Source organism: Ranitomeya variabilis, chromosome 2 (genome assembly GCF_051348905.1).
Source record: "Ranitomeya variabilis isolate aRanVar5 chromosome 2, aRanVar5.hap1, whole genome shotgun sequence".
Classification (NCBI taxonomy): Eukaryota; Metazoa; Chordata; class Amphibia; order Anura; family Dendrobatidae; genus Ranitomeya; species Ranitomeya variabilis.
The window spans coordinates 112,013,383-112,026,029 of NC_135233.1; the positions used below are offsets into that span (position 1 = coordinate 112,013,383).

The 12,647-nt window shown below is 42.1% G+C and overlaps 1 protein-coding gene across 5 annotated transcripts in view; it reads left to right on the forward strand.

Moving 5' to 3' along the window:
- RRBP1 (ribosome binding protein 1) overlaps positions 1-12,647 on the forward strand; it is a 79,093-nt gene that overhangs the window by 28,019 nt on the left and 38,427 nt on the right. For all 5 annotated transcript variants that reach the window (XM_077282834.1, XM_077282837.1, XM_077282836.1 and 2 more), the window contains 4 exons: positions 7,293-7,441; positions 8,967-9,089; positions 10,124-10,276; positions 12,150-12,268. In XM_077282834.1, coding sequence (XP_077138949.1) covers positions 7,293-7,441; positions 8,967-9,089; positions 10,124-10,276; positions 12,150-12,268 — 544 coding nt within the window. The remainder of the gene's footprint in view (positions 1-7,292; positions 7,442-8,966; positions 9,090-10,123; positions 10,277-12,149; positions 12,269-12,647) is intronic.

Consider the following 12,647-nt stretch of genomic DNA (forward strand, 5'->3'; position numbering starts at 1 on the left):
TATCACTTTTCAGGCTTTAATTACTAGGAGACGTTGTCTGAGACATTAACATTATTGACATTTATGAAATTGTACCTTGTGCTTTCCAGTACAGATGGAGCTCAATAGTATTGCTGACATTATAACAGATTATTCATCTGATTTATCAATGAAGTGTTCTACTGTTCGTGTGTATGTGAAGTTAATTCTGATATTAGCCTATGCATGACTACTGTAGAGCGCGTTGATTAACGGATTAATAAGTTTTTAATTTTGGTGACTTTAAAGCAGTTTTTTTTTTTTTTTCTCCTTTTGAACTTCCTTTACTAAATTATTGAGCTTGACTTAAAAAATATCAGCTATTACTCACCCTCCCGCACTGTTCGGATTGTTGCCTACAGTCTGGCTTCAGCACTATTGACCCTATAATCGCTGAGCTCGGCAGCTTGTGCTGTATACAGCTGAGCACAGTGACTGACAGTCACCAGAGCAGCGTCTCTGTACCTGGGGAGGGCGAGTAACGGAAGATGTTTTTATTTTTCAGATTTTTATTTTTTTTTAAATATCGCTCTTATTTTTCTTAATTTTTTTTGTACATTTTGCGTTCTTGTTATCCAATTTGATACTTAAAGGGCTTGTTCACACAGTCGATGTTTCGTGCCTGTTTTTCATCACAAAATCCACACTAGTAAACTTGAATTCTGACTCGTTGTTTTTAATAGGAAATTGGGCTGTAGTTGATACAATGACGTTGTTTCATGTGGGAGTTTATAATTCACTTCATGAGGGGGGGGGGGGGGAATTGACCTGTAAAAATTTTTTTTTTTAGGCCTTTTTTTTTCTGCATCAAAACCTATGATGGATAGCCACATGCAGACACATGCAGACTAGCCCCATCGAATAGGATAGAACAGTATGCGGATCCATGGCTGTGTTTCTGCACAAATTTGCAGCAGAAATCCAAGGTCCAGCCATGAATTGCTGCGTTAAAATTCTTTCAGTTTCGACAACTTTTATTTTTCAGTCCACATAGACCTATGAGGGCTTGTTTTAATTCGGGATGAGTTGTGCTTTTGAATGACGCCATTCATTTTACCACATAGTGTAGTAAAAAAAGTATTCCAAATGTGGTGAAATTGTGAGGGGGAAAAAAAAAAAACAAACACAATTCTGATATTGTTTTTTGGGAATTTGTTTTTACGGTGTACAAATTGTGGTAAATGACCATGCCGTATGATTCTCTCAAACATGTCCAGATTTTTTTTCACCACTAAAATAATAATAAAAATAAATATTTTTTTAAATTTTTTTTTTAATGAAGTTGTCACCATTTTCCGAGACCCATAACATTTTTATTTTTCGTCCGATGGAGCTGTATCATGGCTTATTTTTTGCGGGACATTGGGTTAATTGTTTTTACATTTTGATAGGACTTTTCTGAATGTGGTGATGCCAAATGTGTTTTGTTTTTTTGGTGGAAAAGCGGGTTGATTTGAACTTATTTTTTTAATTTATTTAATTTTTTACTGATCTTGATAGCGCCCCTTAGCGGGATTGAAGATGCGATAATCCGCATCGCTATGCTTCAGCATCGCTGCATATAGCAGAAATCAGTCTCCTTTTTAAGCTCTGTCACAGGCAGGATTTCAGAGGAGCTCCACAATGACAATCACGGTGGTCATCATCTGACCTCTGGCTGTCGAGACCCACGATCATGTCGTCGGCCGAAGTTAAATGCCACTGTCAGAGATTGACAGCGGCAATAAGGCTACGTTCACATTTGCGGTCAGCGCCGCAGCGTCGGGCGCCGCAGCGGCGCCGCATGCGTCATGCGCCCCTATATTTAACATGGGGGCGCATGGACATGCGTTGTGCTGCGTTTTGCGCCGCATGGCCGCAAGCGTTGGACGCAAGAAACGCATCAAGTTGCATTTTTTTTGCGTCCAACTTTCGGCCAAAAACGACCCATGCGGCGCAAAACGCAGCGTTTTAGCGTGCGTTTTGCCGCGTTTTTGTTTGCGTTGTGCGCTGCGGCGCCGACGCTGCAGCGCACAACGCAAATGTGAACGTAGCCTAACAGGTTAACAGATGGTTAGTGGCAGGTCATAGCTGTAATACACAGCCATTTATTTTTTTTTTATTTTTATTTTTTCGCTCTCTCTCGCGCTCTCTCTCGCGCTCTCTCTCGCGCTCTCTCTCGCGCTCTCTCTCGCGCTCTCTCTCGCGCTCTCTCTCTCTCTCTCCGTCCCAGCACAGACTCTGCCCACGCTCCTTCATTGGCTGTAAAAATGGCGCTACACGCGTCATACGAAACGCGACTTTGGCGCCAAGATCGCGTACCGCATAGCCGACCCCATACAGGGATCAGGTCGGGTTTCATGAGACGCCGACTTTACCAAAAGTCGGCGACTTATGAAAATGAACGATCCGTTTCGCTCAACCCTAATTGACAGTAATGGTTTGCCTGTAGCGAGCTCTGTCTACAGAGAGCTCAGATACACAAACTCTGCCAATCACCAGTGCGGGAGGCGGGGCCGTGCACAACTAGCAGGAAGAATTGTGCACTGACCCCGCCCCCAATGCTCTGATCCGCCTACTTGGCATATTTGATAGTTCTCTAGTTTCTGCAGAACCGCAGTAGCAATTTAGAAATCTAAGGGTATGAGCCCACGGTCAGTATTGCTGCGGGTTGGACGCTGCGTACTTATGCAGCGTCAAACCCGCCGCCGCCAGATGTTACAGCATAGTGGATGGGATTGGATGAAATCGCATGTCCGCTATACGTCTATTCGCACCTGCGGATTACACGCGGAAACTGACATGTGGCATAATTCCGGACCCCAGTATATCAATAGAATGTAATGGACGCGGTAAATACGCACGGTTCAGTGAACACATGCGGATTTACCTGCGTTCAATAGGACACAGCAAAAATGCGCTGCATCCAAGACACTGCTACTTGCGTATCATAAGCACATGGCCTAAAGGTGCAATTTGGGGACTTACGCCTAGTTTATAGTGTCAAACTCCAAAAAAAAAGTCGTCTTTTTCATCCATTTCTTCATTTTTAATTTTTTATTTTTTTAAATCTATTTTATTGGGAGTAAGTACACACTTGGACGAGTGGGCGCTCCCTTTCAGGGCCGGTAATGACGGGTCAGCCACGCGGTCGCTTTCTGAAAGCCTCGGCCCACAATGTTCTTTCCTAACATAAATGAAAGCTATTTAGGTACAGAATTACAAGCACATATTCATTTTACTCTGTATTTGTGCTAATTGGATTTCATTGCAATTGTCCCATAAGGCTTTGTGAAGGAAAAGCGCTCTGGCAGCGACCTTTATGACATTGGAGGGAATCGGAAGACAGAAAGTAATATACTACATTGTCATTGAGAATTAAATGTATATTACGATCCTGAACGTATAGGTGGAATCTAGTAAGGGGCATCTAGAAGATTCCTGAAAATATTTTTTTTCCTTTAAATCACAGGGCAAAATGAGTCGCATTGTGTCCCTACATTGCAGAGAATGCCCCCCCACCCCCTGTTTCCTGGATGTCTTGTGCAGCATATAAGATTTCACGTGTTACCTAGACAATAATTCATGGTTTTGCAAAAACATAGAAGCCTTTCATTACCGAGAAATCCCAAGTGAGACGTGGAGTGTAATATTTCTGACACTGTAATTACCGTCCAGCTATTTTCAGTGTCGCATTGTAATGTTCCTCCAGCACCATGTGTGCTCCATGCTCCTTTTATTTACTACCTGCTCAGCTAAACAAGTCTCCAAGTAGTCAAAACATTGCGCTTGGTAACCAGACGGAGGTCTTAATTTCACCACTTGGTCACCACACAAGACTTTTTCAAACCAAGTTGTTTTACATCCTTTTCCAAGACATGGAAATTAATTTTGCAATGCAACATTAATAGTACATGAGGAAAAATAATAAACTTTGTAACATATTTTTTTTCAGAGAAATCCTACTCTATCGCTGCCAGAACTGACATTTTCATTCTCAGTTCATGGTTAAATCTGCCTACATTGAATACAGACTCTCCCATTGCTGAGATAGGAGATGGCAGTTGGTGCTCATAAAGTTCTATGGAGAACTGTAACTATCATTTCAGGAGAACTTGCAGCAGAATGTCTGCATCCGCCTCATGCTGCTCCTCTTTTCATAGACGTCTCATAGCACCACTGCCATCTCCTATATCAATAATGGGGGAAATCTGTTTCAATTTAGATTTTGTCTGAATTGAGTTTGAATGATCAGTTCAGGGGTAAAATTCTCTAATAAGATATATTAAAGTTGCTTATTTTCATATGCATTTTTGATTTCTGAAATAAAAACGTAAAATACCAATTTATACACTGCTCAAAAAAATAAAGGGAACACTTAAACAACAGAATCTAACTCCAAGTAAATCAAACTTCTGTGAAGTCAAACTGTCCACTTAGGAAGCAACACTGTTTGACAATCAATTTCACATGCTGTTGTGCAAATGGAATAGACAACAGATGGAAATTATTGCCAATTATCAAGACACCCTCAATAAAGAAGTGGTTCTGCAGGTGGGGACCACAGACCACATCTCAGTACCAATGCTTTCTGGCTGATGTTTTGGTCACTTTTGAATGTTGGTTGTGCTTTCACACTCATGGTAGCATGAGACGGACTCTACAACCCACACAAGTGGCTCAGGTAGTGCAGCTCATCCAGGATGGCACATCAATACGAGCTGTGGCAAGGTTTGCTGTGTCTGTCAGCGTAGTGTCCAGAGGCTGGAGGCGCTACGAGGAGACAGGCCAGTAAACCAGGAGACGTGGAGGGGGGCCGTAGGAGGGCAAAAACCCAGCAGCAGGACCGCTACCTCCGCCTTTGTGCAAGGAGGAACAAGAGGAGCACTGCCAGAGCCCTGCAAATGACCTCCAGCTGGCCACAAATGTGCATGTGTCTGCACAAACGGTTATAAACAGACTCCATGAGGATGGTCTGAGTGCCCGATGTCCACAGATGGGGGTTGTGCTGACAGCCCAACACCATGCAGGACGCTTTGCATTTGCCACAGAACACCAGGATTGGCAAATTCGCCACTGGCGCCCTGTGGCCTTCACAGATGTAATCAGGTTCACACTGAGCACATGTGACAGATGTGATGGAGTCTGGAGACGCCGTGGAGAGCGATCTGGTGCCTGCATCATCCTTCAGCATGACCGGTTTGGCAGTGGGTCAGTAATGGTGTGGGGTGGCATTTCTTTGGAGGGCCCCACAGCCCTGTATGTGCTTGCCAGAGGTAGCCTGACTACCATTAGGTACCAAGATGAGATCCTCAGGCCCCTTGTGAGACCATATTCTGGTGCAGTTGGCCTTGGGTTCCTCCTAATGCAGGGCAATGCTAGACCTCGTGGCTGGAGTGTGTCAGCAGTTCCTGCAAGATGAAGGCATTGAAGCTATGGACTGACCCGCCCATTCCCCAGACCTGAATCCGATTGAACACATCTGGGACATCATGTCTCGCACCATCCACCAACGTCACATTGCACCACAGACTGTCCAGGAGTTGGCAGACCATCTGCCGCTTCATCAGGAGCCTGCCGAGGCGTTGTAGGGAGGTCATACAGGCACGTGGAGGCCACACACACTACTGAGCATCATTTCCTTGTCTTGAGGCACTGATGTTGGATCAGCCCGTAACTTCATTTTCCACTTTGATTTTAAGCATCATTCCAACTCCAGACCGCCGTGGGATATTAGTTGTGATTTATGTTAATAATTTTTAGGTTTTATTGTTCTCAGAACATTCCACTATGTAATGAATAAAGATTTACAACTGGAATATTTCATTCAGTGATATCTAAGATGTGGATTTAGTGTTCCCTTTATTTTTTTTATTTTTGATCTTGGATTGCTGAACCCTTTGTTCTCGCAGAGATGAGTGGAGCCTGGCAGCGTTTTTCCCCTTAGGTAGCAGACCAGATAGAAACTTGGAGCAAGATGGGCTCTCGCCAAGCATTGGTGAGGAGAGTCTGCCTATTCTCAATCTAAGCTGTGGAGTTTTTTCCTATAAATCGCTATCATGATCTACACTGATTACACATATTTATGGGGACACTCGGAATGGTGACCTTGAGCCTAAACCTTCTTAAAGGGAATCTCAGTATGATCACACCTCCTAAGAAATTCTGAATGGGCATGTAGGTCATAGAAAGTTGAATAAAATCATACTTTGATATTTCTAATCTGATGTCTTAATTCAGAAAAATCCACGTCTTTCTTATATGTAAGTGAACAGTTAAGATCTATGAGCCGGACACTGATCTCCCTGAGAATCCAGAGATTATTGTAAATAAAAGGGGTTGTTAATAGCATGAGACATGTACTGCAGACTGTCAGCCATTACAGGTCTCACACTGGTAACTCCCCCTTTAATTTAAAATAATCTCTAGTGCAGGTTCTCAGATCAGTGTCCGGCCCATAGATCTAAACAACTCCTTTACATATATAAATGAAACAAGGTATCTCCTTACTCAGCTTTCTTTGACCTATATGCCCATATAGACGACTTGGGATGTTTGATCCTACTGCCAGATTCCCTGTAATCCTGACCATGAAACCTGTTGGCCGGGGGACAAATTAGCACCAAACGCATCCTGCACAGGGTGCCATCTAGCCTAAGCTTGGCCAACTCTAAAGGCCATTAATTCCCAAACTTTATATTACATGGGAACCACTGACCATTTTGCCTCCTCTGGGGCTCCACTACCTCCATTCCTCTCTCAAAGAAGTCTAGGGTAAGGGTATAAAGTTTTCCATTATTATTATTTTTCTGGCCCAGAGGTCTGTATAGAACTGTGTGCTATCCTTACTGTATTTTCACACATGGCAGATTTGTTGCAGAAACTTCTCCACGAAACCTATGTGTGAGTTGTTGCTGTGGACCAACAGATGGGAATCTAGGGTTGGGAGCACAAGTACAGTATTGTAGTTTTTTTTTTTAAAAGGCTGTATTTGATCGGTGGAGGGCTGACGCTCGGCCCTGTCGATCAGCTGATTGCAGGATACAGCACCATAGTGTAGGAGCCGTTCTGTCTGGTATTACAACGTCATCCTATGGAAACGAATGGGACCAAACTGCATTATGGTAGCCGACCATCAAATAACGATCGGTGGGGGGTTCCTAGAATCGGACCTCCACTGATCTGGTATCTATGGCCCATCAGTTTTAAAGAACCTGATAACTTCTTTAAATAAGATGGAAGTTGTGTTTTGTGATTTGCATCCATCTGACTTTTCTTCTGATCTGGTCTTGCAGTCTCCAGTGAATTGGACGGTGCTGTCTACCTCCCGTACAAGACCCTTGTTTCTACCGTCAGCAGTATGGTTTTGAGTGAAGGAGAAGCGCTGAAGCTCATTGAAATCCTGACCGAGAGAAACGGCATCAAGCAGGATACGTGGCACATGGTAAGGGCTCGTGGAGATGACTGTGGTTTCGATCGGTGACAATATCGGATCTCACTCTGACCATTGTTGTTCAGTGGAGCAGCGCTCATGGTGACTTTTTTTTCCTCTTTTCTTTGAAAAAAAAAAAATCTCAGTGTGCACTATTTTCCTCCGAGATCAGATGGTACTCGACCATTCAAGCCTGTGGGTCCATGGTAACCATTGGACTATATTCCGATTTTCACCGACAGGCTAATTGTAGGATATCTGATCCCACTCTGATAAAACTCTGCGTGTGACTGACATAATCGGACTGATTTTCTCAGATGAAAGCAGACCGGTCTTGTGACCCTAGCCTAATATCCATACTGTGTCACTAATATACGATAATACAGAAGGCTTCTGGACAATTTGTATTTTGGTTAATGTTATATTACATTCTCTTTGGCTGCGTTTGTCATATAGATGACTGGCGACATGCCAACTGTCTATTTACCTGTTCAGACAGACTGCACTTACATGTACACAGGACAATTGTTAAGACGATTGTTCTGTGCGCCTAGAATATTATTGTTCTCGGCAGCACGTCATCTGCTTGCACAGGACTATGCGCTGCCAAGAAATATCTATATTTATAATTTATTTTTAAGCCGTCTTAAAAATTATTTCACCCCCAGAACTAGTATTCTGCTTGGTAACCAGACTATCAATTTCCTGGTTATTGGCCAGTGTGAATGTGCCAGGAGAAGGAAAGCTTTTAAGCCTTTCTTGTGCAAAATCTATCCACGAGATATTATTAGTGTCATAATAAGAAATCTTGACCCTTCCCCCTCCTCCATTTACTAGTTGTCTGCTATGAGTATGTGGTCAGGGGTGTGTGTGTGTGTGTGTGTGTGTTTTTCTCCTCTCCCCTCTGGGGGAAAGTAAAGACTAGTTATTCTTTTGGAAATGTTCTGTATTTGGAGGAGTTTTTCATTTTCTTAAGCTTTTTTGTGAGAAGTGAAAAACGCTAAAAGGCCGAAAAGCAAAGTGGTTGTGCGCCCCTCTCCAAATACTCTGTGCACATACCCTTATAATCTTCCTCTTCATCCCAGAGGAAATAATACAAAATTGTTTTAAAAAAAAAAAGTCATTCCTTTAAGGAAGATGTGATTTTTTTTTTTTTTTTGCTTCTTCCCGCTAATACCCTGAATATTCTAGTGTTAAAAAGGCGCACATCTCAAACAGTGTGGCAGGAAAAAAAAAGAAAAAAAGCAGAATACTCAGGGAGTAGCAGGAATAAAATAAGCACAAGAACTGGCCAGGTTTTATGTGGTGACAGGTCCTCTTTACGGCTATATCTGCAAATTGCATTGCAAGCTGCATCAGAAATCCAAGGTTGAGCGTCTGGTTTTTGCTGCAGATTTGCAGATTGAACCCCGGTGGTTCTGCTTGTGCATCAGATGCCATTACCTTTCTCGCAGCTTGTTTAATATCCTCCAACTCTCACAAAGTTATGGCCAAGGATAAAGCTAAGCGGACTAATGTCTTTTGCTCTGATTTTTAGGCCTCTCAAAAGGGAGATCCAGTTGCAGCTCTGAGAAAGCAGTTGGAGGAGAAGGATAAATTGCTGTCATCAGAACAAGAAAACGCAGCCGCTGCTAAAAACAAGCTGCGTGAGGTTAACAAGGTGAGCTAGATGGATCGCATGGACAACTCCAAATTTTGGGGCTATAGAAAGATTCTTGTCATATGTAATGGGGCTTCTGGACTTCAGGGAATCCATAAGAAGGTGGGGATCCTTTGTCAGACAACTGCCTGTCCCGCGCTTTCCCTGTCTGCAAAGAAATATTGGATCTATTAACACTTGATTTGTTTCTTGAAGCTTTGTATGAAATAATTTTTCAGCTGATGATTTTTTTTTTTTGTAATTGGAAATAATTATAGTAGAACTAGTAGAACAGTGACATCTAGTGGTTGTTTGGATACAGTGCCCCCCAGAAGAATTACGGTACTGAAGTGCCTGCTTACATATGCACCAGGAATCAAATAAACCCGTTCACCCATCAGAGGCCTAAAGACCATTCTTTTGACTTCCGTCAGGGGTTACAATTTGTTTTTGTTTTTTTTTTTTCCCTGCAGCATGAGATTGCTGCAGCTGTTCTGCAACATTGAGACATAATAGAATAGAAGATTTTATCACTAAAAGCTCCGACCCCCTAGTCACCGTTTTTTTTTTTTGTGTGTGTGTGGAAATAAAGCTACATTCCAACATAGTTTGTTGTTTTTTTTTTTTGTTTGTTTTTTTTGGGGTTTTTTTTGAGCGAGACCCCGGTTTAGCGTTGAAGCAGAGTGCTTGGTAAAAGTAAAATGAAAACCTTTTATTCTGTCTAGAATTTTTAATTTTAATAATTTTCAATCATGTGAAGAGAATGTTATTAATAGCCGTATTATTTCATCCACCTTGTTCAATTTTCTTCTGGCTGATGTCCTCCCCCAGCCGCAGGGCAGCAGCACCAGGCTGGGAGAGGATACTCATCAGTAGTTGTCTAACAACCCCACCAAGTGAGCGCCATCAATTCTGTGTCCTCCCCCATTACGGATTTGCCCTATGTTCTGTGCTCTCTATTTGCAAAACACAGAGTGAAAAGATATAATATGTATGTATGTATGTATGTATGTATGTACAATTTGCATTATAATTTTTGTATCATTTTCCGTCAGGAATTGTCAACAGAGAGAACCAAAGTTACAAGTGTTGAAGCCAAATTCAAAGAGCAGATCTTATCTCGGGACCAGGAGATCAATGCTCTGCAAGCCCGAATGCAAGCCAGCTACAAGGATCACTTGGTAGAGATCCAGCAGCAACAAGGAAAGGTGAAGTATTGTTATGTAGTTACATAGGTTGAAAAAAGACCCAGGTTCATCAAGTTCAACCTTTCTCCACCAATTGTAGATTTTGTCAGAAAATTAACTATAACATGCAATGTTATGTGTTGAGGAAATCATCCAGCCCTTCTTTAAAGCTGTTAGTGTCGGCCATTACTACCTCTTGTGGTCGGCATTCCACAGTCTGACTGCTCTAACTGTAAAGAAGCCTTTCTTATTTGGCTGCCTGAATCGCCTTTTTCACCTGTAGTCAGTGACCCCTGGTCCTAAGTACGGTGTTTGGAAGGACTGAGCCATGTGTCCTCCTCTATACTGGCCACACATATATTTATACATGTAAATGACATCTCCCCTGAGGTGTCTTTTTTTTTTCTAAGCTAAACAAGCCCAACTTTCCAACCTCTCATCATATGAGAGGCCTTCCAACCCTTGTAATAATCTAGTTGTCGCCTTTAAATGGACTCTTAACTTCTGAATATCCTTTTGAAAATGCGGAGCCCAAAACTGGATCCCATATTCCAGATGTAGCCTCACCAGTGATTTATAAAGGGGTAACAATATGTTGGGATTGCGGGCTTTTATCTTTTTACACACCCTAATCTCGATTGCTTTTGTGGCTCCTGCTTGACATTGAGGACTGCTGATCAGCTTACTTGTAACCAGAATACCAAAGTCCTTCCCTTGTTCTGTACTCATGAGTATGTATATGTGTGTATATATATATATTATAATTATGTACACACACACACACACACACACACACACACACACACACACACACACACACACACACACACACACACACACACACACACACACACACACACCAATAAGCTTATCGCATCCTGGGTGCATTCCTCTACGTTTATCAACATTAAATCTCATTTACCAAGTATTGGCCCATTCAGACATTTAATCATTCACCCTTCTACACCATCTTCTGTACTCCGACTATACTATGAAATGTTTTCGGCTATGGCACAACTATTAGAGAGAAACACATTATTAAATACACTACTGCTAGTTCTACTCTGATTATGGGAATTGTGAATCTGGGGACAGATCAGCTTTAATCCGTGCATAATAATAATAGTAATAATAATTATTAATAACCATATAATAATTATTATGTGCCAAATGCATCTATGTATAAGCTTAAAAGATGTAATAGAAAGTTTGATTTCAGTATGGAAGATCACTATGCCCACCCAACTGTGACACCAGGGGCTGCCCTCCGTGTAGTACAGCCGGTACGTGGCTGTAAGTTTCAGTTCTCGCTTCCCTGCACTGCTTTCCAGTCTGGGTGGGGTAGAAAGTCCGGGCATTTATGCAAATCTGTGAGCTGAAGACAGGTGCATGTCAAGGAAATGCAAGCGGTGCAAAGTTACCTATGTGAGATGTTTGAGCAGTGAGTCATCATAAAGCATGCAAGCCGCACCCAGGGTCCGTGATGAAATAAGAAGAATAATCAATATACTTATAGACAGGTGTAACCAGTTGCTGTATAGGTGCTAAGAAGCGTTCAACAGCATCCGAACTGTCACCTTCCTGATCTTAAAAGCGTTTTCCCAGTAGATTTTAATTTATTTCTTAGAATAATAATAAGTTCCACAATTGGATGTGTTTAAATAAAATGTTCCTGTGCTGAGATAATCTTATAAATGTGCCCCTGCTGTGTACTGTGTAATGGCTGTGTCTGACCGTGCAGGAACATGGTCTGATCATACCACAGCTTCTGAGTACGGGGGACGCAAAAGAGCGGATACAGATAAAAAAAAATAAAAAAATTATTTATTAATAATTGTAAATAATAATAATAATTAATTATTATTTATTTATGTATTTTTTTCTGTGTTTGTAGATTCGAGCTCTGCAAGATGAACTTGAAAATGGCCCCAAAGCACAACTTGCTCGTTTACAGCAGGAAAACTCTATTCTCAGAGATGCACTAAACCAAGCAACAAGCCAAACTGAGAGCAAGTAGGTATTTAGTGATCTATGAATACAGTATATAGAAGAGATCTCTGTATTTTAGATGATGATCCACTTTCAGTGCTAGGGACAGTAGATATGATAGTGTTCCCGATTTTCCCCACGTGGGACCCATCTGGCATCGGACAGAGCAGTCACTACAAAGCAGGCAATTATTGGATAATTATGGCATTGCTTCTCTTTTTCCAAGAGCTTGATGAGCGTTATGTAGTGAAGAGAGGGAGTGGCAGTGCCGCCGGTTACCTGGTGCCTCCAGCGTTGCTCTGGTGCTGTTGGTAGACCCAGTTCATCATAATATGGCAGGGTTTAATTTTCTCCTGGCAATACAAAATAAACCCAAACACTTTGCCAGCAAACCAAATTGTTG